The sequence below is a fragment of the Trematomus bernacchii genome, unplaced genomic scaffold, assembly GCF_902827165.1.
Source record: "Trematomus bernacchii unplaced genomic scaffold, fTreBer1.1, whole genome shotgun sequence".
Taxonomy (NCBI): domain Eukaryota; kingdom Metazoa; phylum Chordata; class Actinopteri; order Perciformes; family Nototheniidae; genus Trematomus; species Trematomus bernacchii.
The window spans coordinates 2204797-2231968 of NW_022987683.1; the positions used below are offsets into that span (position 1 = coordinate 2204797).

General features: G+C 39.7%; 1 protein-coding gene across 1 annotated transcript in view; it reads left to right on the forward strand.

Annotated features, from left to right (window-relative positions):
• The window catches only part of nrxn2b (neurexin 2b), a 619828-nt gene that overhangs the window by 188960 nt on the left and 403696 nt on the right, over window positions 1-27172 (forward strand). The window contains 1 exon segment of the mRNA XM_034136360.1: window positions 17283-17300. Within this exon segment, the coding sequence (XP_033992251.1) occupies window positions 17283-17300 (18 nt within the window).

The following is a 27172-nucleotide window of genomic DNA, read 5'->3' on the forward strand; positions in this document are numbered from 1 at the left end:
GCCATAAAAATAAATTCTAATTGCTCTACTCCTGCGGCACTCTCTACTTTCATTATGTTCAGCACTCACACAGCTTTTCATAAGATTTAACATTATTTCCAATCTCAAGTCCAGTTCGAACTTATTAAAATACTAACAATATATATATACATATTTTAGTTTGAATGGGTTTTTAGGTTTTTCAGGTGGAAATGACCTGCAGTAAGTATGTGGGTTTGTTTATAGAGGAAATAAATGTTTGAAATAACTTTCCGGGAGCAAGTCCCTTAAGTGTCCTGAACAGATTTAAACTCATATACAATGATTGGTCCCAAGATGGACATATTAGAAACAAAATAATATCAAAGTGTATGCAGCTCAACCATGACCATTATCACATCTAATAACATGCCTATAGATTTTGGCCATTTAGAAGATTGTGCAAAGCTCCCTGTAGAACCACAACATGCTTCATACAACTTTTGACACATATGCTGGAGTACTCCCCAACACTTGTGAACATAGATAGTGGAATTAGCCAAATAGTGGCAACATATATATCAGAAAAGAACATTTAAAGAGAGCATAGCCATTGGATTCCCCCAGATGAATGAAAAAACCCTTCTTCTACTTGTCTTGTTTTGATAGAATAGATGTAATAAAGAATTGGTTGGCCTACTCCTGTAAGCATGATTAAAGTTCAATATCAAATCCTCGACGAGTGAACACCAAAAATAACCTAATTTAAGTCGGCTGTTAAACAAAGTCTCAGTTACAATCTCTTTGACTCCGCCAATTAATTGGTAGATTAATCAACTAATACTAATATTAAGTGAATAATTGAATCAAGCAGCAGGGCTTGGCAACTGTAACCACAGACCATTAACTTGGGCAGACCATTACAGAATTAGTCCAATCACATCCAAGAGAACAAGCACACTGATCATAAAGGAACAGAGCTGAGGCCTTGATAGCGGGCCACTCAACGTTTACAAAGAACCCCTTAAACCCTTGCAAAGCACCAACGCATACTAAAACGGCCAAGCTTTGTTGCTCCAAGTAGAGCCTTCAAAGTGTCCTCCATACCGTTATTTTAACCTCATGCATAGACAAGTCATTGTGCCAAATCCTTCATTTTTGTTTTTTCAATGAGTCTTTGTATTCCCTCCCTTTTTTATCTTTTTTTCCCCTTCTTTTACCTCTTCCTGACTCTCAAGTGCACACCAATTTCTCAATTTATGGCCTTTGTGCAATTGGTTTCTGTGTGCCATGCGTCCTTGAAAATTACTTACCACTTTTATTAACACAGTCAGGTTCCTTTCCTAGCGAATTTTAATTGAGCAGGAGAAAATATGCTTATCATACAGATAAAAACCCTATAAGAAAATGAAATAAAATTGCAACATTCACAAATGTCAAGGTCAATGTCAAATAATCAACGACATGTAATAAGAACAGGAATAGACTGTTATGCATATGTGCTCTGTGCTTTGCTTTTAGTAATTACACAGTAATTGTATCTGCTTACGATTGTTTTGTTTGTTCACGAAAGACATCCCTTCTAAAATACTATTTTCCTTTTTTGTTTTATCATAATGCAGAACTCTCTTCGGCAAACACAATAACCATCTTCCATCTAGGATGAGAATCTCTCTTGGTGTGCCCATTGTATCATTTAACCGAGTCTGTAATTTCAATTGTCTGAAAAAGAAAAACGTTGCAAGTCGTTTCTCGTGCTTAGCGCCCACTTGACTGACGCACTCCGACACTCTCAATGGCAGGCTTGAATTACACATTGTTCTTGTGGGGGTTTTCTAATGGCAAGTTGGGGAGCACTTTAGCGTTCTGCAAGGAGAAAACAAACCATTTAATGAAATCAGCGATTAAACGTGGCTCTTTTTCCAGTGACAGTTTTGAGAATGTAGACATAAATGGGAGCTCATTACAGGAAAAAGCAACAGAAAATAGACCTAAGCCATGCTGGCTGTAAACGCTGACACTTTATCAACTGAAAACTCTGAAGAAAAAGTCCACCTTTTACTGCAAGCCAAGTAACAGTATATACACAGTAAAATATTTGACAAATATTTACCATATAAATGCGTTTTGTATCGGTTTTAGTTTACGCATGGAGATTCAACCCTCAATGTTTTATATCGTTTTATTTCCCCAGCTGCACATAAAAGTGTGTGTCTATTAACTCTAAGAAAAATTATAATAATAAATAAGTTGTAGTTATTTTTTTGGAACAACTTTTTCCACTTTATCTAAGTAGAGAAGTTCAGACCTCTGAATAACATCATTATACTGCCTAATACTGTATAGGCTACTGACATCATTTAAATTAGGGAGTAAAATACTCATAATAAATCATATTAAAGTGTTTTATCAAAGTTTGTAAGAGTGGATGAATTTCAATTCTTAGATTTTGTCAAACTAATATGTTGCCAACAGAATCAAATAGTTTTAAAATGAATTGTAATGTAATTTTTTCACTGTCAAACATAGCTCAGCTATGTTATGTGATCTGCTACATCGGTACACTTTTAGATACTACACCACTAACGAAACGAATTATCTGCATAATTTATTTGTATAGACAAGACGACTGCCTATCCTTATAACAAGTATGATATTCTTCAATCTTATAATTATTAGAACGTTAAATAAAAAGAAATGCGTTTAATGGACATTATTTTTGGTGAAAAGCAAAAAATCATTCACATTTTTCATAAATCATAAGGACCCTCTGCATAAATAAAGAATTACCAAAAGCATCAGCCATGCTCTTTTATCCACTGCCATCATAACAAGTTTGACAGATTATTCAAATCACTCATGTGAGTCGATGGCAATTCACCAGCATGAACTTTGTGTGAATGTTTTCATTGCGATATAATCCTATATCATCCCTTCCCTATAGTGTTTGCCATGTTCTTATGTTGGTGCGTGTGTTGTATGCGAGCATGTGTACAGTCAAGGAGCACTTGACATCAGAGGAGAGGTATGGGCTGAGGGTAGCAGAGGGGGATTTGATGAATTACCAGACTGCAGCCTCAGCATGGAGTCCAGAGGATTAGAGCATGGACTGGGTCCAGGAAAGAGATGTGCAGACGCACAAGGATAGGGGGATCAGAGTGTGTGTGTGTGTGTGTGTGTGTGTGTGTGTGTGTGTGTCATTGGTCAAACACTGGCTTCAAGCACTACCCGACGACCGACCACATCACAGGGACCACCTTCAAGGTCAATGAAAGCGTGATGTAGGGGTGCCAGTGGAAATTAATTCATTATAACGTGCAACAAACACTTAGATTATACAGGACAGAAAATCTCTCTTGATAACACACTTATGTGCACACACAGAAGTTTAGAATTTTGCAAGAATAAATGTTTCCTTACTGACAACATATTAATCCTATTCTTTTTGCTATACACTAATATGTTATTGTGGAAAATGGCTTCAGTATTTTCAAAGAAATAAGTCAATATATATGTGCATAAGATACATATACAAAGTATCATTCAATTGGAAACAATATTAAACATTTCATTCTCAGACCTATTTTATAATGTATGCCATTTTTAGCTACTGCAGTGCAGCGTCTTTCTCCTCCCCTGGTCGTGTGTTCTCTGATTCTCAATTCCATACCAAATAGTACAGTGCTCACAATGCTGATATGTATACTAATACCAATAACGAATACAAATTGATCTACAGCAGGGTTGGGGAACCTCCGGCCTCCGGACCGTATACGGTCCGCGAGACCATTTGATACGGCCCTCGAGGTAATTTATAAACACACGCAACAACAACAAATTAAACAAGCGAGTGCCTGTTTTTCAGGGTCGTTGAACACAACACGAGCCTAACGTGTCATCACGTGGTATATGTCTCGTCTGACAGGGGTGCAGTTCTGCCGGAGAGCACCAGAACGCCGCTCCGGGACTTCACAAATTGCAGTACCCATAAGGAAGCCGTACACATGCCGCAGTTTCTGCGTGGCTGTGTCTTTAGTTGTAAAGCCCAGTGGCGATCTATTCATCTGTCATACTGATCATACAGTCAATAACTTTGTTGTTATTAGCATCTGGTTAGCTAGCTATGCTAACGAATATAAGAAGCCAGTGAGGTAAAGGCACATCTTTATATGATCATTATAGTTATAAAAAAACAAGAGAATAAAGGAAAAACTGGTATAAAATAAAGTTGTTATTAATAAACAAGAATACAGTTTGAAAGGGGAGTGATTTGTAAAATATCCATAAAGAAAAATAAAATCTGCTTACAGTTCTGTTTCAAATGGATGTTGAGAGATGTATCCATAGATCTCTTAATTTTGCTCTCAAAGTGCACCAGATTGATGCTTTTAACTTCAACATAAAAAAAAAAAATTATGATTACAAAATTAAAAAGAATAAAAAATAACATTTTGTTTATCAATTTTTTTTAAATTATTATTCATAATAACGTGTGCATAGACATTTTCCAGTGGCGGACTGGACATCTGTAGAATTTCTAGCGAAGTTGAGTTCAATAATTTGTACGGCTCTCTGAGGATGTTGTAAAAATTGAAATGGCCCTTGAGAGGAAAAAGGTTCCCCACCCCTGATCTACAGGAACACATTATTATTATTACTATTATTGCTATATAACACATTAAGCGATGCAGAATGTTTAATCACAACCTTCTATTCCATTGCACCAAACTTTTAATAATAGCCTCTCATGTTGAAACAAACTGGGCCTCTTAGGATTCAGACAACTAATAGGCACTTTCACACCGGAGTACTTTTCCCCGTACTTTTCCCTTTTAGTTCCGATAGTTCCTGGGATTTTGCGTTCACACCAAAAAGAGAACTTAGTTCATGAGAACATTTCCCCCCTTTTCAGTCCCTGCTAGAGAGCAGATACTTTACTGGGGAGAAAAAAGTTCCAATTTCTGACAACACAAAATAAAACGTGGGAGCGGTGGAGTGATGAGGAGGTGTCGGCGTTCTGGCGATTTACTCGGAAGTGCTGGGAACTAAGGCCCCGCTCACACGGGACCGTTTGCGTTTATGCACAGTATGCGTATTCAAAAAAGTCTTCCGTTCACATGCATTTGTTTCATTTAACGTGTCTGTTTAAACGAGGCCGCTGGAAACGCTGTAGTACATATGCTGGGACTGTAAGTGGCGCTGTAACTTCCGCCAAAATACACCAAAAGCCGCGAAGAAGAGCAGCCTGGAGCAGCCCCGCAGCAATGTTGCCATGGCTACCCTTCTGTTTAAGCCCTGAAACTGAAACTGAAACTGAAAGAAACCGAATCTGTTGTTGCTGATGGTTGTGGTAGAGGAGCTGTATATTTTTGCACTAATATCTGTAGCATGGTCAGTATCAGTAGCACTAGCAGTAGCTACTGACAGGAGGAAGTCAGTGTGTGTGGCGATTGCTGGTATTCAGCGGGATATAGTCATTTCCTCAGCATATGGATAAATGCAACGGGGAAGTTAACTGAAAGAAACCAAGAAGCACGTCTCTGTGGATATTGCATCGAGAGGACGGCTCAGAAAGAGAGATATTCTCTACAAACACCGGGTGAGATGCACCTTTGTCAATATAATGGATCAATGCATGAAATCTGACTCTGTTTATTTTGTTTAAGGAGTATATTGGGCGTTAACAATTCTGGTTTGCCTTTTATAATATTATTTCATTCAAGAACCCCTTGTGCGTTTAATTAACACAGCTATTTTTGATAGTTGCTACAGCAGTGAGCAGGAGAGGTGGGGCTATCCTATTTTTCCAGGAAATATTCGTATAGAGGTGATTACACGGACTCGGTTGACCCCCCAGAGCGTTTCGTTTGCAAATCTATCCACCTTGGGACCCGTTATTGTTTGTGGGGTCAGTTTCTATCGGCCTCGTGTAAATAATAGGGCTATACGCACGCGAAACTATGCAGATACAAGCAGTTTTCTCCTCGTGTAAACGGCGCCTAAGTGCTGGGAACTAAGTACGGCAAAGTACTTGGTGTGAAAGCGGCTAATGGTAGCTCAGAAAATCACTCAAACTATCGGAAAATAGCTTCGTCTGTCAAACTGTGCAATTGTTACCTGGCAACAGAGCCTTAACCCGCCTCCTGTGGATGCAGCAGGATATAAAATGACCTTGCATCCATTTAAAACTCAGATTATTGTATAAGGCCTATCATAATTTAAAACAAAAACATGTTGTCATGCTGATGTCTTTGTTTCCTGTCTGACAAATATTCTTAACACTTCATATAGCACTTTATATTGTTTTTTTTTATTAATTCCGGACACAGTTTACCATTTTATTTTATTGGTGGGTCTGCCTGTTAGCTGTGCTAACATCTCAGTGCTTTTGACCGTTGCTGCCCATGCATGAAAAACAAACAAACACTTTGGCATTTTAGAGTATGTGGATAAACACATTCCACCTCGTATTTAAAGTTGCACCTAAGCTAAATGGAAATTGACAAGCTATTTACCATATAATTAGGGACACAGATGACTACAAAATAGTAGCTGTCATAGTTCCAAAATGCACTCTTTCTAAAGGCTCTGATGTGTCTGATGAATCTAAATTGCAGATTGGAGAACAAAAGAGAGGAGGTCGAGTGAGAGTGATGCTTGTAAATGCCCCATAAAAGAAATATTCTATCATGCTGGTGGAATGGTTAATGCTCTAACAAACCTCAGACCTCTCATTACAAAAGCAAGCACAATGTATGGGGGTCAGGCTGTTTTGAACTTTGCTTTTAGAAAAGCCAGTCCATATACAGTAAAATACCGAGAATGTTAATAGGAGGGCAACAGCATCACCGTCAACTGCTGGTTGCTGCCTCTTTTATCCTGCTTCTCTTTCTTCTCTCTCACACTGTTTTTTTCCAGGATCATATTTGTACATTTTATCTGGCTTTACTTCTCTTTGCGAGTACACACAGTATAGACATTTGTAAAAAACATTTGGTACACTTTCAACAAATAAGTAGTTTTTTAACAGCAGTATTCCCATTACACAGTAGCATTTAAAATATTTTTGTTAAACATCTTAACTTAATTAATTAAGGGCCATTGAGATTGGCTTGACTGGAAGTCCTCACTGCCGTCATGAAGCCTTGCTCTAAAATCTGCTTTCAGTAACAGGGTTTACACCTGAATTATTACTCAAACTATCTCTTGCCCCTTTCACACCAACGCGGTTCCCGTTCTAGCTCCGTGCTTGTGCTCTTCTGGTTCGGAACCGGTTTTTCTTTTCAGCCCCCGTTTTGTTCACACCGCCCAGAGCCCGACTGGTGCTGCCGCTGCTGCGTCATGACATCACCGTTTACGTCGCTGATTTTCTCCACAACGGCGCTCACAACAACAACAATGGGGAACTGTGTCGGGTCGATGATCGTGTTGCTTTTAATCATACGAAGCCAGATTAAATTAAAAAACAAATTCTCCAACCTTATACTTTTCTCCAGAGTGCCGTGGTTCATTGTTTATTAATGTGTTTCAGCGGCATTTACCGACCGCTGCAGTGCTGCTCGTCCACCGGAGTTTATTCTCCCGTTAACTCACAAGGCAGCGGCCGCTGTAAAGTATTCACTGTCTGACTGTCACACAAGCAGCTGATACATATCCCCAATTCCCCTTAAGTGAATGTGTGTCAGTCTGAATTGACGCTGTTTGGCATCACAACGCTGTTATTAAAGTTTCTCTGGTATAAAATGGGTGATGTTAGCATAGCAACCAAAGCTAAACTGACTATCTTGACAACTTGTTGCTATCCTATTGTGGCATAAACCGTTTTCTACAGGCACATTTTACCGGCGTATTTTCATTATGATTCTACTTGTGATAGTAGAACATGACAACCTGTGCAGCCCATGTATTGATTCCATCCGATAGCTGCTATAATAACAAACAAAACGTCTGCCTGCTCTCCACAATGATCAATAACAGCGAACGGATGGTCAAAGTAAGGTACAAATAAACAGAATCATACGAAGCCTGGTTAGTGTTGCCTGACTTTATAAAGTGTGTTTTTTTTACAAGTGTGTGGTTGCGTTCTAGTCACTTTGCTCAGCGCTACTGCTTGTTACAACTTGTATTTGTCGTACTCGCCATAAACTGTTAGCTCAGGTTAATCTCGCCCCCCTCCAACGTAAGCGTGACGTATGCGGTTCTTGCTTCTAGACCGACAATTTTTTGGTGCCGGTTTTCGGTGCTTAGAGCCGGCTCTGCTGCGGTGTGAACAGGAAAAACCGGTGCTTATCAGGCTCTAGTTCCGAACCGGCCCTGGAACCGCGTTGGTGTGAAAGGGGCATCAGATGACGGAGGAATAATTGTACTGCCCTGAAAATACACTGTTATTAAGAGCCTGCCTCTTGTTATTTTATTTTGATCCCAGCTCCACTGGGCACACTGCCCTCACATCATGAGCTTGGTTACAGCCATGTTAGAAGTAGTCCCACTTGCCTCTTTTATACATCTGGTCCGGCAAGAGTTTGAAAACTGTGAGCTCATTCTTAGTTAAGTTCTCTTGGACCAGTGTTTTATTCCTGGGTCTGCAGATGCACCCCTGACGCTCCTGGTACCCTCTGTGGTGAGCTGGGTGCCCTCGGTTTCAGACAAATGACCTCAACAGCAGACTTGATGTCGGAGGAGGTCTGAACCTATGGAAGTGAGGACTCCATCCCCATGTTATCATAGATCTGCTGCTGCTTTGCATGGCAACAGTTAACAGATTTTTCTTGCCAGGGTAAAAGCACATTGCTTGTTTTTCTCTTTAAAGAACAAAAGCCCACCCCTGGGGCAGGATATTTCTGTGCACACATGGCCTCAGGGCTTGCTTTATACCTTCTCTCATTTCAAGTTTTAGTGTTATTTCTTTGAAGGGTTGTGGTGTAGTGATAAGGCCAAAAATGACGTTTTACTCAGCCCCAGATACTTTAGTTTCCTCTAATTAAACCCCCTTTTCAACGGTTATTGTTATTGTCATCATTTCTGTAATTTCCTTTTTATTGATTACTCCCAATGTTTGTTTTTCTAAAATAGTTTAAATTCATATCGATTATCAGAGCATTCTAAATGTCCTCATTGTGTGAGTGAATAATGAGTTTCATGCTCCACTGGGTAAATGTGATTTGCGATGCTAATGACTTTATTTATTAAAGGCAACCTTTACCCGAGCTCATCATTCACTAAAGAAGATCAGATTAAAGTAATTACACTTCTACACAGGCAGTACCTTACAATAGAGTGGCGCAGGGATGACGTATTTCTGTAGGCCGACGCGGAAGTAAGCTGCGCAAGGGTTCCCTCGTCAAAAAAACTATGGGATTTCTCCATAGGCTTTTGGAATATTGTAAAAAATAAGATCTGTGGAAAACGAACCTGTTTGATAAATGCACGTTTTGTTCAGCCGGATAATATCCACATGTCTACCCTACTTTTATAATTTTCGAATCATAAATCTAATCGCCAGAAGCAAAATGCTAACGTTATGCTATAAACGAACTACAGCCGAGTACAGCAGGGTCACACAACAACTTAAGATCAATATTCAAAAATACAGATTAAAATTGTACAAGTTGAAGCGTTTGTTTTAACAGTTTGCAGGAGGCAGGTACTTGCTTTCAAGCAGAACCGGGGCAATCAAACTTAGCGGGAGTGTTTACGTGTTCGGCGTAATGACGTACAACGTCCCCGACAACTTCTGTAGTCCTATTCAGCCACATGTTAACAACCATCGTTTTTCAGACACGTCAACTCTTCAAAAATCACCAGTGGGGTCACTGCTGATGTATTTAATGTCGTAGAACAAAACGTGATCCATCTCTTAAATTTGTGTCAAACACAGACCTTATTTCCAGCTATTTTCCAAAATCCTATGGAGAAATCCCATTGACTCTGAGACGAGGGAACCAGTAGTGGTAAAATGCTAACTCATTTCCGGGTTTTAGGACTCGTCACTGCACCACTCTATACTGTAGCTTGACTGTTATCCTAAATAAAAGTGTTGTGTACCTGTGTTACCTTTTATACTGATGGTATCTCGGCACCGAAACCGTAGTTTCGGATACACACCGGTGGTTTCTGACTTGGCTCGTTGACAGCCGGTAACCAGCTGTCCAGATATTTCGAGGGGAAAAAGGATGAAGACGATGCGTTCGGGTGCCGTGGGAAGAACCTCCGTTTATTCACGTTCTTCAATTACATTGACACTGTATTGAATACATACAAACTAGACACTATTCCATTTCTGACCACTTTCTCTATACTTTCGTCTCTCTCTTCATACCTCCGCACTTCGCCTTGGCCATCACATTTTACACACACCAGACTTCCAAAAACCCACAACCCCTTGCGGCTGCTACTCTTAAAGTGACAGGCCAAGCCTGTAACACCTGTCATAGAAATACAAACTCTCACTGCACATGTTGATGTCTCTTGACTTGAGATATCAGAATCAGAATACCTTTATTAGTCCCACAGAGGGGAAATGTACGTTGTTACAGCAGAAAAAGAGCCACAGGCAGCTTAATGTTACATGTGTTACATGCATTAAAAAGTATTAAAGTTTAAAAAAAAAAAAAAATTATGATATAATACAATTAAAGTTACACAATTTACAATATAATACAAATACAACTCAACAAAAGGTTTCCTTACATGAAATACATCTCTCCATTAGGGGCAAAGGGCACATTAGTGAGAGACTGTTGAAGAGGCAGCAAAGATACAGAGTAGCATGGGAAATAATGTTAATAAATACATCTTTATATACTCACATATGTTTCCGTTTAAATGCACGCTTTAATTCATTCGTACACTCCGTTGTTATGCATGATATTAGAGTAACATTTTACCATGCACCAGTGGGATGCTTCACAGTGTAACACCACTGCAGAGCTTCATTAAACCCACTGCTGTGGCAGGATGTTTCACTCCTGCAAGAATCACATTTTCTTTTGAAGTTGTCATGATAGCAAGTACTGCCAATTGCAATTCCACACTAAAAAGCATAGAGCTCATATTCACGTTCTTAAATACAAATATTCATCCCATAGGAAGTCCCTGTCTCTAAGAATGAGACCTTTTGCACCTCTCAGTAATCGTGGTGACACAACTTAAATTAAAGTGTTTAATAATTTGAGTGTTTAATTAAGTGTTGAGTTGTTTGCCTCCAAACAGAAATCACTATAGAAAAGGTCCTTTTAACTCACCTTCTTACTCAGTCACACACACAGAAGTGTGCAAGTTAAGTTTGAGCAGAGAACATTGTGTAAAGGCCAGACAGTGGATAAGTACTTGTCAGTGATTCCTTGAGGGGAAATTAAACTGAATGTCACATGCTGATCTCTTTGCCCTGTTACCGATTTAAAAGCTCCTCTTCAGATGATGTAGCTTAGGCACACTGTGTTTCTAGCTCCTTGGCTTGATGAACATTTTACCTTATGTCAAACTCTAAAGTTAAAGTGTCTGTATCTTATTAGTAATAGACATGACATTTTATGTAAAACCGACTCAGAATTTGATAGAATTCATCCGCAAATATGACAGCAGATAGTGGACCAATGAATCCAGAGCAAATTACACTGCTTCTGCATGTTTTTTATCATAGCATTTAGTATTAAATCATTGTAAAGATATATTTAAATTGTATTTAAATGTTTTAAACACTGAGACACCTGGCTGTCATAAAGTGTGTCAAAATGTGAGGAGCCACAATGAGGCTTAAGTGATGGGAAATGCTGTTTTATCATTATACAACTAACATTATACTGTTTGAAAATTGTACATTTTCAATTATTGGTCAATAAAGTAAAATGTGTACATTAATTAGATGCCTGATGTTAATGGTGTCCCCTTCACGGCCAGTGCAATACACAACAACTCTTTGCCGGGGTCCATTTGATCAAAACCAGTATGAAGGAGTTTATGAAAAGTCCCTGGAGGCAGTTTCTTTCACCTCATTTCAACTTGATTTCACCACATTTACATAAAGATACTTTGTTTTGTGTTTCATACAAGGGCATGCACATGACCATTTTAAGTAGAAAAGCTGTGTACTACAATTCCAATAAAGGGTTTCTGAGAGCCACTTTAATAGTGTAAACCATGCACAGGTGGTAATTGTCTGTGGTGAACCTCTGGCATGGTATGCCATGGTATCTGATACCTTGCACAACTCCCAAGAGCACAGTGGTGTAAATAGCCTACTGCTTCTATCCATTTATCCTATTAGGTGAAATTCAGCAGTAATAAGATCTTGATCAAGGCAGAATGCCAACAGTTCGCCTTGTTTGCTCACTGTTGAGGAAAATAAGCTCAAAGCCATTCCAGTAGTCGGGTTGGCACCTTTGTGTGAGAGTAGGAGTATAGATTTCCCTCACAGTCTCTGAAGAATTCAGTAAATGCAAAGTAATCTTTTCCTATATTCATACTTATTATTTCTGTGTATATACCACAGTTGTATTCACATTGTAAAAGACCACACCGTGAGCAGTTTAAGCTACTGTTTGATGTGAGCAAACAGAGACAGTGATAGTGATATATGAAATATTAATAGTCACGCCTAGTTTTGGCTGAATTTAGTGCTTTCTAATATTTTTGTTTGCGCCCCCTCTCTATGTCTCTATCTTATGTGTTTCTCAGAAGTAGCTGCTCTGAAAGCTAAAATATGTTGTATATGCGTGGGCAATTTCAAAAAGCTGTTGATAGGTTACAATAGCTTCTCATTCATTCATGTGGAATACATTCAGTTTGTATTTACACAGAAACACAGACCTTCTAAACTTATTAATATTTTTTATCCAACACTTGATATCAGTTTTGTCATGCAAGCTGCTGCAGTTAGCAGTTAGCATCAGCTTACTTCTAATGACATAATCTACAGTATGTATATGTGCATAAATGTTAATCAATAGACTTTTCTTATTGTAAGTCTTTTCGGTGTATTTGATCCCATTAGTGATAGTTGAATTCAGTTGAATATCAGCATTCCAGCCAAGGCTCTGATATTCAAGGTTCAAGGTTCTTTATTTGTCAAACGAACATAGCTACAGTGTAGTTATGTCGATTAAAATCTTGTGTCACAGGCTTCTCCAACAGTGCAACACAAAACGCAGATAAACAGAAAAATATAGTGCAAGTAAATAGTAAATACAAGAAGAAAAATAGTTTAAAAAAGTGAAATAGTGCAATAAGAGTCTAAGTAGCAGCCAGATGAATATTGTGGATGTTGTTTCAACAGTTCAGGTGTTTAACAGTCTTATTGCCTGTGGGATGAAACTGTCCCTGAGTCAGGTGGTTTTAGTCCGGATGCTGCGGTAACGCCTGCCAGACGGCAGCAGACAGAACAGTTTGTGGCTGGGGTCATGGGGGTCTTTTATAATCCTGAGGGCTTTCTTCCTGAGCCGCTGGGAGTAAAGGTCCTCCATGGATGGCAGCTCCGTCCTGTTGATGTGCTGTGCAGTTTTCACCACCCTCTGTAAAGCCTTACGGTTGAGGGCGGTGCAGCTGCCGTACCAGGCCGTGATGCAGCCCGTCAGGATACTCTCTATGGTGCACCTGTAGAAGTTGCAGAGTATCCTGGAGTCCATGTTGAACCTCCTCAGCCTGCGGAGGAAGAAGAGCCGCTGTCAAGCTTTTTTGGTGATGGTGGTGGTGTGAAGAGTCCATGTCAGGTTTTTTTTCCTGACAGTATGGTGACGTAACCATGCCCAGGTCCAAATGGACCAATCCGTGGAGCTTCTCACACACACACACACTCACTCAGCCTTATCTTTTCTCAGCTGCAGCTCCGTGGATTTCTCAGCCTGAACTCAGCCTGTGTGTGCTCAGGCTGAGTTCAGGTGAGTTTTGCGGTGTCTCGCTGTCTCGCAGACCCCACGCAGCAACCAGGAAACAACCCCAGTAATCCAGCTCACAGTGGCCGCTCCTCAAGCCTCAAAGGGCGCAGCAGCGAGCCCCGCAACGTCCCGCCAACACGGCATTCTCATTGGTTTTTCATTACTGGTGTCATTTTCTGGTTGCTAACGCCATTGTAACACATAGTCACTGATATTCTGCTGTAACGGTGGTGGACTCATTAGAACAGAGTGGGCGAGCTGACCAGAGCACAGTGGGCTCATAGGGAGGGAGGGGGGGCAGGAGCTCCAACAAGCCGTTTAGGACAGAGAGTGAATACACATACTATACAGAGATGCTGTATGAGAAACCAATGTGAGTTTGGAACATTGAACAATGTAAATCTATTCTAGTAGACCTCAACAATGGAATTATGATCAGTAGAAATGGCCATGTCATGGGACCTTTAAGTTAAATACAAACGAAGATGGTCAGCCCTGATTTCTACACAACAGCACAGTGTTGGTGAGAACTAAAGTATTTTTAATCTAAGCTGAATAATTAGCAAGTTAACAAATGCTGCTAGCATACATTTAAAAGCATTCATGCTAAATAACAAAAGGCTAACTAGCTAAGATTTGAGACAGCAATTAAACTGGGTTTTATATATATCCGTTTTACAACTGAACAAAACATACATTATGTGGTTTGTTACTGTGCAGCCTTTAAAAAGAAAAAGGTAGATGTAGATTAATAACAGCAGTTAGCTTCTTTTTATGTAATTTCACACCAATATTTTCCTTCTAAGAAACGTATAACTAACAACACTTACACATGTAAATAACACATTGTAAGCTACATTTTTTGTTTTTTGGTCATCTAAAACATAGACAAGTATGGTTTGCCCTTAAGATGTCTTTGTGTCATTTGTATGTGTGCACCCTTCCCATATGGACAGGAAGAGTGGACAGCTAAGCGTTGCTGGTGGAGGGAGAGGTGTGGAGAGGGTGGCAAGAGATTGAAATGAAATCGACAGCAGACAAGGCCGAAAAAAAAAAGGAGTGTACAGTCAGGGGTCATATACCAGCTTTCCAACCATGTTACGATATATATAAAAGATACATGCATTCGATGTAACGAGGGTTATCATACAACGGGGAAAAAGCCAACACACATCCCACCTGCCTTGGCCTCAGTATGTGTATCTTTAAAATACTGAGAATCCTCCCAGCACACTGTTGATGGTGTCCAGCAGGGGTTATTTACTGTACTGTAGGTTATAGAGTCTTTGTAGCTCTACCCCCGGGTCTTATCAGCTCTCCAGAGTGATATATCATCAATAAAACATGGTCACCCTAGCCCTGAGTTCCATGCTGTAAAGATGGTGTGCTGCCATAACGTTATATTTGTACACAGCTGCCATGATAGGATATCACATGGAGCTTCCACTGTATGCCGCCCGCACGTCTTTGTTTTCTCTGGTGTGGTCGCTGTGGCCTGGAAGAGGTGGAAAGGCATGACAGATTAACTTGGTTTGACTATCTATCTCTTCATTTGCTATCTTTGCCTCCTCGACTCACACACTCATTCACGTCCTAGTCTCCCCCCCCCCCCCCCCCCCCCCCTTGTGTTAGAGCCTGTTTGTTGATGTCAGAGCAGGCAGGGCAGCCGATAGCACTCGAGAGCCATCGGAGCCTTGTCAAAAATCCAGGATATTAGAAAAACAAGGCCTGGTAGAATAGTGTTCATTCCGCTGGCACCTTTTCTTCCTTAGCCTTCACCCACCACTGTGGGCAGTTTAGCTCTGTTTCAGCTCTTGTGCCTGGACTGTAGATCAAGAAAAATGTCTCCACTGCTAAGCAAAGTGTCCTGAGCTCCATCTGCTCTGGCAGGACTTCTCGCTCTCCTCTATGTGTTGGAACTGAAGAGGCTGCTTGTCACCTTGGCCATGAAATGGTAGCCAGCCCGCCAGTACGGAGGCAGCCTATCCTGGGCCACTTTGTTTATGGCTGGCAGTGATATATTGCAAGGGGACTCAGTGGGCGAAGGTGTAAATCTCCATCTCCTTACACTGGACATTAAAGTGAGCCATTGAACTTTATCTTCCTATGTCTTAGGTTCAATTTTCAAACAAACAATGCCATTAAACGCTTACCTTTTTTTAAAGTTCTCTTTGTTCCCTATGTTATTGCAAACTATATCGTACATTTCCCACTGTTTCATCAATAAACTATATAGGATTTAAACTGTTTCCTATTGAATTAATAATGCAAGGTTACATTGTGTTCCTTAAAAAAATGATGTGTCAAGGTTGTAGACCAAAAGGGTTTCTTTGTTTCTTTGCTTCATCCAATCAGTATTAATCAACTGTTGTCACATCACAAAAAATGCAGTTGTTGTGTTTACCAGGTCACTAACAAGAGGGCACCCTGGTCCGATACAAGTGTTTTTTGCAGTAGTTGCAGAAATTCCTTTGCGATAACAGCTCAACGTCCCTGAAATAATAATCTTGCTTTTCACAAGCTAATTGGATGCACCTCCACCCCAAATCGATCGTAACACCTACTATATACTTGGCTTAATATCTAACACCTGCCAAAGGCTCCTTTTTTTAATTAGGAATTTAACTTGTCAGGATGAATCAATACATCATGAAAATTATGCATTCTTATTCAAACTTTTTTTCATTTTTGAATCATCTATTGAACATTGGAAGGGATCCAAAAGAAGTACGAGCCTGGCTTGGTTCCCTTTTATTAAGCAGGGTATGAGGTATTCAGTGGTCCTCCTCTCAATCTATCACATTTATGATTCTGACAGTCACTGTGTGAAGTGTAAAGTCTTCCTGAACCTTCATAGGTTTCAGGACGTGGCAACAGGCACACAGTTAGGCCTACTATAATGTTTGAACTTTTTATTGAAATGTACCAAAAGTAATTATAAGTTTTTATATACAACTTGTGTATTCATGCCACTTGAATTCTGTGTTTATATAATTGGTGTTCTTTTCTTGTTTTATATAACTTATTATTGGTATTATTTGTCTTTGCTATGTTTGCTATGAAAACGTGTTTAATGGGATAATCTGGTATGTGGTACATGCAGTTAGTGAGAACATTTTTAGGAACCCAACATATTCTTTTTTTAAATAACTTTGAGTAGAAACAAGTGGAAAGTGAATGTCAAGAAGTTAGTTGAGAGCTTTTTTTGACTTGTTTTATAAAGAAAAGATCAGTACTGCCTTCTGATCATCCCTGGTTGTTTTGTGGAATAGCACTCTGGTAGACGTCTAATGCTATTTGCAGACTGTGCTTTTCTTTTTTACTCCCTGTGCTATTATATCTAATTTTGCCATAACTATCTTTCAGTGAGCAGGTGTACTCACATTTTATTTTTCCTTGCTCTTTGAACTAATCCATCTTTTTCTTTTCTCCCTTCGCTTTGTTCTTCTACAGGTGACTCATCTCCCGTCGGTAAGTTGACTTCTTTCTATACCTATTCCCCTTGCATATTCTTAAATATCGCCCCACTGCCATAGCAACTGAAAGGTTATAGCCCCTTTTTGTCATACATTGTAGATAGGCTGGTGTGAACAATAACAGGAAGACTCACACTCCAACACACCACTTATGATTTATTTTAATTGCAGTTGGTGTTTAAAATGATAATTATTTATGCCTTTCCCCCATCTCTCATTTTCAATCTTAACACATTGCTGTTATTCGATATTGCCCACTAAATTACCTTGTTTTTCCTGCACTGATTTCCTGATATTTCCTGTGAAATGACAAGATGCTTGGTCCGTGCTTTGCGAGTCTCATGGACTACATTGCTTTCAAATATTAATTTTGAAGCAATTGAGTTGTCAGTTTTGGTTATTATCAGGATCCGGGATTCAATAGTTGTTCCTTGGTCATTTTCAAGTTCATGAGAAAGTGACTCATGTATTGGCTGAGAATCAATGATTCAGAATGAGAGGTATTGATTTCAGTGAAAGCTTCCCATGTGCGTGGGGTTTCATGGTTTTCATTCTCCCATTATTTCTTCATCTGCCTCAGCGACTTTTAACTCAATACTTTCAACCTGTGTCGTTGAGTTCTACCCATTTTCACTACTATACAGTATGTGGATCGCTTGCTTTTAGCTATCTCTTCCACATTACACATAATTATAAATGACTTTCAACAACTTATGAGAGAAAAACAAAGCAATGGGCAAACTCCATTTCATTGTTTATGCTGTTGTGCTCCAGACCATTGAGTCATTTATTAACACAAACAGTGGCTCTGTCTGTAAATATGCTGACACACATGTCACAGTACACTAGCTTTCCATCAGCATTTCATTTGGAATCATCATTGGTGGAAAGCATGGGCCATAGGATGAATATTGGGATGAAAGTAGAGATGGACAAACTAATGGGACGTTTCAAAACCTCACATAAACAATGAGACAATGAGATGGGTAGAGTTGAAAACTCCAGCTCGCAGCACTTTGTAGCAGCACTTTAGTGATGTGTCAGTGTTATCGCTCGCATCCTAATAATTAGCTTTGTCTCACTGCAGTACCTACTATGCATTATAAACAAGCAATAGCAATCAGCAGAATGTCTAGCACGCAATGAGACAGTCTTTTTCACACAGTCATGGTTAAAATAAATCGAACCAATTCTACGATACATTTTTAAGCAAGTCTCCTTGTCCTTATATATGTAAATCCTTTTTATTTGTGTGTGTGTGAGTCTGCTCGTCTAGAGTTGTCCAATGAGTGTTCGGTCCAGAGGTCTGATGTCGTCTGAATACTAATGTGGGATTATGACTGTCTGTGGCAGCTTGGAAACTAGGTGGGCTCTGCAGGTTTGGTTAGGAACATGTTCACCCCTGGGATGCAGTGGAAATATGTTCAAATACCAGATCCATTTCTTACCACCCTGAAAACATTAAGATCCAGAGAGAAAGAGGAATACAAACTAATTACAATTTGATCTGGGGGCAGGTGCACATTAAGTTTAATCTGTATTACGACCAGTGGGCAATAAGAGACAGATATTCAGTTTTTTTCTGAGTCTATGAGTTCATCAGTGTTCTAGCATGTTGACATGTGTGTGCATGTTATGTAGACATTAGATTTTTTACCAGGAAATATTTGTATGCAAGTCTTCTTACATTTTCTGAGCATTTCAGCACTTTATTTTATTGTTTGTTATAAAACTTTGACAATGGGTCCTAAATATATGTGCTAAAAGTATAATATTTTCGATTTTCTACACAGTCTCTGTTTTTCTATTCACTGCCAGGTGGATGAGGCAAGTAGTAGCAGAGGTAATTGATGTCCCTTGGATGTAGAGGCAGGCAGGCACACTACAAACACAGATCCTTATCCTACTGCTGAATTCCATTCTGACTCCAGAAAATGGCATTGGCAGAGGCATAGACATATTTCTGTGCACATCTCTCGGTCTCTCTCAAAGCCTTGTTCTCTGCAGCTCAGATGATTAGCATCTCCCTTTCCCTTTTTTCTCCCTCCCTCCCTTGAATTCTAACCTCAGGCTAGACAGAGCCAGCCGAAGCCTCTTCAAGCCGATGCTGCTTTGGGATTGGTCTGATCACCACACATGGTACTAAGGATGCTCAGTGAACCACACATCTACAATTAGCATGAGTGAATAAGGGATTCAGGCTCTGTGTCTGGGGGTGGCACTTAATAACACGTTGTTCATATAATATTCACACAAAACCAATAACATGTATAAATACCTTATTGTTTTTTAGTCATAGTTATTTTCATACAACTCCCAAAGTCTAGCATTGCACATTTATTCACAGTTGGAAATTCATTATGTAAAGTTGCTTTATTCCAGGCTAATACAGGCATGACAGAACAGCCCCACAGTGAACATTGAAACGGTTCATAACTGTCCTAATTTGATATTAAAATGCTGCACTCTCAGGCAATTTTCCATTTGTTGGCAGCAACCTGGCTACCTAATTGAACAAGGCTTAAGCATCAGTCACAAATGTGAAAACCAAGACAATAAAACACTCTCTCTTTTCCCTGGAAACACAACCAGTACTTAAGTTATTTTCCCTGCCTGGTGATAAACAGCACGGGCTCAAAAGAGCATAACAAAATGGCTGATCCACAATAATGCTGCCGAGCCAGTGGCCACATTTACATACTAGAGTAGGGCGGTAATGAGATATCTACCTGAGATAATTACTACTCAAGGCGTCCAGCTCTTACCTCCTACCGCAGGGAACCAGTTTAACTCACTACAATTAAACGGCCACTCATTTGCTCGATTTGAGACGCCATTTATGCTTTCTTGTGCTCCACTGTGTCCTAACACAACCGTGGCTATAGATATAGGAAACTTGGACAAGCTAGATGAAAACATGGATATATAGATTAGAAAATGACACAGACTAGTAGAGGCAATAATTATGTGTGTCCCTACTAATCTACTCACTCCTGGCATTGATATGCATCTCACATTTGAACTAGATCTGATTAACTGGATTACATTTTCTACTTATCGCAAAAGGTATCTTTTCCTTATCAAAATGTTCTTCTTGTCGTGTACCTTTTTTAAACTGCCATTGGACAGTCTTTCTTGCTTGTTACTTATGAATATCCTGACTATTTAGATTTATTTTAGTTAGCTTTTAGGCAGTGTTTACTGTATTTCTTTTGGCAATTGTATGTTTTTGTTGTTGGTATACAGTATGTGGACTGGGAAATTAATACACAAAGTCTTCATTGTATTGTTACCATTTATTTCTGGTTTGGATAAAAGGTTTTTAGGTCATTAAAGGTGGGGTACGTTTGAGAAACCGGCTCGAGATACACTTTTTGTTATATTCCATGGAATGCTCTTAACATCCCGATAGCAATGAATATCTTAAGTGCTTTGACAAAAAATCCATAACAAAATATCATCTGTGGAAGCCGTAGTACTGTAAAAAGCACGACCAATCATTTTAGCCGGCCCGGCTAAAATAACTGGATGGCCTACCTGCCTGTCAGCCTTCCATCTGTGCACAAACTTATCTCGTGCCCTCATTGGTCATGTGCGCGTTCGTGTGTGTTGGAGGAGGGGCTCTGTAAGGAAGTGGCAGATTTTTTCCGGTTGTGTATTTTCAAATTCTATCGATCTCGAGCCGGTTTCTCCAAAATTACCTACCCCACCTTTAACATGTAGATATTTAGACTCTAAAGTGTCAGAACAGATGGTATAAAAAAGACATTTCATGTTTGTCTCTCGCAGTATATAAAACTATAACGGTCTGGCTCTATATGCAGTGAGACAATGGTGTGGCTTTGACATAAAATCATCAATCTTAATGACAAAAAAATCCTGTAACTGCTCTGCTGCCTTTCTACCCTTTTTTGGAGGGTTGAGGCATCCCTGACATGGCCATCACTCAAACCTACTGCTGTTATATGTTATCCTTGTCTTGTCGCAAACTAATAAATTAAACTGTAATATCTTGACTGCAGAGGAACTGCGGTGGATGTTATAAATGATGCCGTGCCGATAATGTGTGATCGTTGAGCTCAGTGTATTCAGCTGAGAGACGACACACTTGGAATAAGAGATGGAGGGCACCGCTAGATCTACATTGGTTCCAGCGTGTGAAGATTAACGGCGTCGGCTTCCGTTAGACTCAGAGTAATTGTTAAGACAGCGATGAACAGTCCATAGCTCTAATCCCCAAATCAAAGAGAAGTTGCGCAACATTCAGGTTTGATTTCCTTCACTCAAAAAAAACATGACTTAATCTTTCCTTCCTTTCAGAGATCACAGCGCAGAAGCTAGACTTACCTCCTGTATTTACTAATTAGTGAGAATGTGATTCAGGGTTCTTGAATTCACTTCCCACAGAACAGTACAAATAATGCAAGCTTTATGAAAGAAAAAGACAAAGGTGGTATTTCCAAGTGAGTCTGGAGATGTTTTAACATGCAGTAGGGTGTGACATATACAGCACTCTGTGAGGTAAAAATGAGAGGAAGAAAATTGTCTCGGAGTGTGACTACAAAGATAGATGTGTGTGGAGAAGAGAAACATATACAGAGATGAAAGGTTAAGGGAGAACAAAGCATGTCTAGTAGTGAGCATGGTTAAATAATTTTTTTTTTTATTGTGCATGCACTGTGCAAATGTACCCTAGGTAGAAGCTGTGGCATAATCCTGAGGGAGCAACACTATCAACAGACAAAGACTTGCATACAATTTATTCATCCAATTTGACCTGACAGCTAATTCCATTTTTTTATGAACACACATATGTCAATATCCCTTCATATTTCCTTCTTGGCTTCAATTCAAACAGTGTCCTTTGGTGTTTGTGTGGAGCCCAAGGTTGAGCATCATTACGGTGCTCGGCAGGCTCATTGCAGATCTATTAGGTTGATTTGACATGAGGTGGTAGAGAAAGCACTTGCTATGTGAGAAGAAAAAGGGCAGAGTAATGTGATTATATTACAGGAGCAGCAGGGTTGTTTGATAAGTATAGGGCCAGGCCACGGCTGTAGATGGACCCCGGTGCCCTGTAGCTCCACAGTTTGGGAGCACATTCATTAACAGCCACAGATTATTACCAACAGCTTGTGCTGGGTACTGCCCAGGGCATAGGCATCACACACACACACACACACACACACACACACACACACACACACACACACACACACACACACACACACACACACACACACACACACACACACACACACACACACACACACACACACACACACACACACACACACACACACACACCATCATAAACATTCACGTCTGTACACTGTCACTGTTAAAATTGAATGCATTCATTCTCTAATTTGATTACATTATTTCCTTGTTTGATGTATATGATGCTGTGTGTGCACACTGCGAACAGGAGATAAGAAGCATCACCACCAATTTGCTTACTTTCTTAGTCGGAGAAACTTTATTCTCTCTCTCTATTTAGATGTTGGTGGCAGAGCTACTGTATGAGTTCTTAGATGGGGAATATTACCAAACGTGCTATATACTCAGCTTTTCTTCTGTCTCACTAAAACCCACCCTCTTGCATCCTCCAGCTCCATACAAAACATGGCTTCTTGTGTAGGAGAGGACTCTTTTAGAGGAAAACACTTAAACCAGTTGTTAATGACTTATGAAACTATTTTTATAGTATTCAATCAAACTTCAAATTCACATTGTTTATCAGAAGAATAAACTATGACAATATTATTATTCAGTCATGAAGCTAATCCTTATTGTAACTTCAACTTGAGGCGCTCGTATCAAGACTATCTATTCACTTCCCACTGCGTACATGCCCTCATTCTCACTCTGTCTGAAATTCAATATTGTTTTTTGTGTCACACACACAAACACCCACAAAAAACTTGGCTGTGTTACCTCGGGGTCGTGACAGTGCTGCTGCGCTTCTGAGGAGGTGATGGCAGACAGTCAGCAGCAGACACCAACCGACTGTGTGCACTAGCCTGTGAACTGTACGCACTCTGAGGAGATACATGTGTCTGAACAGAGACATATCTGTAATGTTCAGCCTCATATGAATGTGGTTTAATTAAGTCTTGTAATAATACTGTGACATGAAAGGTGTAAATGAATACAAATAGAACGATCTGAACCGCGACAGGGAAGGCAGAGAGTTGCGACGTGACTTTCTGGAAGTTTTGTCAGGCAGCTAACTTTATGTAAGACAGTGTTAGAATTACTCGTGGTACATACATAGCTCTGGCTGAGGAACATATTAAGCTATTAGCATGTTAAGACATTTTAGGTAATGAACCTTTCCCAACGAGGGGGTGCAGTTCTTCCAAAGCTGGATAGTTAATATTTATGAAATGTGTTCAGATCTTCCCGGCGTATTCAAAGGATGGGTATATATTTAGTATACATGCTGTAACACTTAGACATACAATATTTACAGAAAAAGAGAACACATTTTTTTTTATTTGAATATACTGAAGCATTCACATTGTCACGTTTCAAATCATGCACCATGTCTGTCAGTCATCATCGGCAGTGAGGGGGAATGAGGACTTGAATCAAGACATGTACAAAGCATTTCACAAAAAAAAGACATAGGTACATAAGATGATGAAACAATGGGAAAGAGCTTAAGAAAACACAAATAAATAACACACAAAAGCAAACAAAGGAAATAACATTTATAAGAGCACCTTTTGATTGACTTACAAAGAATTTTATTGTAGACTAAATATCATACACATTCTGTTAAGTGTCAAGTGGAAAAGGGATGTTTATTAGATTGCATCTTATCATTTCTTTTTCATTTCCACTTTACTGTATCATACTTGGTTTGCTCAACCAGAGGCCTGTACTACGAAGCTGGATTTTCGCTTAGCCGGCTAAATTCAGGGAAATCTCTGGCTTTCCGGTCCTACGACGCTGGTTCTCTTTTTAGCGGGCTAGATTTCCATGGTAACTTATGCTGAGCGGCAAACCTGCTCCGGAGCAGGTTAGGTGGCAGGCTAAGAGATCAACTCAGTGAAAGCACTGCCTGCTGACCAATCAGAGCTCCGTGTGCGGAGTTTAAAGCGATCAAGTCATATTACAGGATAGAGGAAATACAGAAAAACTGCCGTTGCAGGAAAGACAGCCGGCAAAAATCAACTGACTGTGTGAACGTGAAAATTAATAGAATATCCCCTCCCATCTTCACAGCAATCTGACTATTATAACATTAGCGTTAAGAAAGCTTACTTAAATATCTGCCACGACATAAGTAACCGGATCAGAGTAACATTAAGTACAGTCCGCGGCACTGTGAGTGCAGACGTAGATGTGTCCCATTATCATTCATATCATATCACATCATAATGTATCATATATTTCCTTATTTGAGTCAGCTTCTTGAGCCGTATCTGGCCGTGCAACACTCACAGTGTCACATACTGTATGCAGAAGTATTATTTTAAGCAACACATTAAATTGACGAAACACTCGAGTCAAATTCTCCTAATTAAAGTCAGATCCACTCGTGTCTTGGACGGGGCAGTGATTTCATAAACCTGTTAATGTACGCATTCAAACACTTTTTCTTTTACCAGCTGTATTCACCTTGCAGGTGCAGCTATGTGGCTTTTATCCTGGGTAAAGTGTTTAAGTCATGGATGTTTAAAGTTTAACTTCCTCATATTTGACTAATATTAAAGTTCACTTTTCATTCAGGAAGTATGACGCTGCGCTGTCAGTACGCTTCTCCGTGTTTGAGATTGGTCGAATGCTCCAAATACCACCCCTTTTATGTGAACGCGCACCTAACTAGATAGGACACGGCGGCTTGAGCGATCCACTTGATATCCAGCGTCGTAGTACAGCTTAGCGCCAGCGCGTATGTTTTGGATTACGCCAACCGGCTAACTCCAACATATCCAGGTTAAGTTGAACCAGCTTCGTAGTACAGGCCTCTGGTGTGTAATGTGCATGAACAGCAGACATGTTGATTATTTATTAATAGCATTTTATGTGGGAAAACGTCTCATCCCAAGCCAGTCAGACCAAACAAAACTAAGGTACATTATTGTCTGTCTGGCTGTGGTATTAGCCGGTCTAAATGGATTTAACAGAAGTCTGTGAAATAATTGAGTATATAAATCACTGAAACTCTTTAATCTGTTTCTAGTGTCGATACTCGTGTCAATTGGGTGTGTGTGGGTGTGTTGTTTTTTGTATGGAAAGGGATAGCACAGCAATGAAAATAGTCCATGCATCATTATGACAAAACATTATTGCACATTTATTTCCTTCCTATTTCTTTATCTTGACTTATCTACACTCATAGCATCAGATTAAAATCGCCATAGCAAGTTATCTGATCTGACCTGTGCAAATGTAAGAGCAAATAATGTCCTTTTCTACTGTACACAGAGAAATGAAAAAACAATATTTCTGTCACTTGAGGGGAACAATGTGAAGTCAGCATTGCCATCTAAAACACAGAAGTTGTGTTGACGTATTAAGGATTAAAACTGGGTATAGCCTGTATCAGCCTGTATGGAATGAACCAGCATGCATGGACACACACACATATAGAGCATACATTATGCGTCCTGCCATATGCAAGACATTTGTAGACATATATAAAGACTATATATTATTGAATTACAATTAAGATAATAAGATTAGATATACTTTATTTGATCTAACATATTGATGTTTTTTCGTTCTAGCAGCCTGTGAAAATCATAACAAATAAGTGATTAAATGCTACAGTATTCAGCAAACACAACTGCAGAGCTGCAAACATTGCAAACAGACTAAGGTCTACAACACCCAGTTGTCTTTGTGTATTTGTGAATGAAGCGCCATCTTATGGTTAAATCCTGTAATTGAACAAATGGGGAAATTTGGCAACGCCCTCTAGCAATTTGGCAACGCCCCCAGCCACTGGGATCCGCTGGGTTTTCGGTTCGAATCCGCTGGGTGGAGTCCTATCTGGAGTGCTACATCTGTATAAACTATGGACGCCCCCTAACACCTGCATCAACGCCTCTGTTCAGACACATACTAAAAAGGAAATGTGTTTTTACCAGATTAAATTATCTCAATTTAATCTATAGAGGAACTGTAAGTACTGTTTTACAGGAAGTCATTTCAGTTTTCCAGCAATCAGGCATGCGATTAACTGACATGAGGCAATATTATATATGTTCTGTTATGCCACACTAACAGATGTTCTGTCTTTAGTGCTCGCTGCTGGTTCCACTGCTCCTTAGAATTTCATTACACACATTAGTGCAGCTTGTGTTTTCTGTATGTATTTTCATTTAGGATAAACATTGACATGGATATTGCTTATCAAATCATGGCATTTTTAACTAAGATAAATTGTTGCAGATTTTCCAGTGGATTGTAATGACTCGTAAATGTATATGTTATAACTCAGCCAGTCTGTTACAAAGCGTAGTGTATTGATGTAGTGACATTTTAGTCCTGCTGTTATTTTAAAGTAATTAGTTAACAACAGTGATGGCTGTGTGTTCGTCACCTAACCCTAACCCTCCAGTCTACTTTAGGGAACCTTACACTTTTTTCTCTATTTAAAGGTATCCCAAACCAGGTTTTCAGAAGTGAAGCTCTTAATAAAGTTTCCTCCCTTTCAAAGTACTCTGCAGCCTGACTGTCACCTTTCATGAGAAGACAACGGGTTAAACAAACAGCTTAGAATTCCACAACCTCAGCAGGCAGTTTGATATCATATCTAATCCCATAAAGCAGCAGAAAGGAGCTCCACTGCCCCCAGTAGAGGGGCCAGGAGCCTAGTTGGTAGTGTGGCTGCGGCTGCTGCATCGCTGC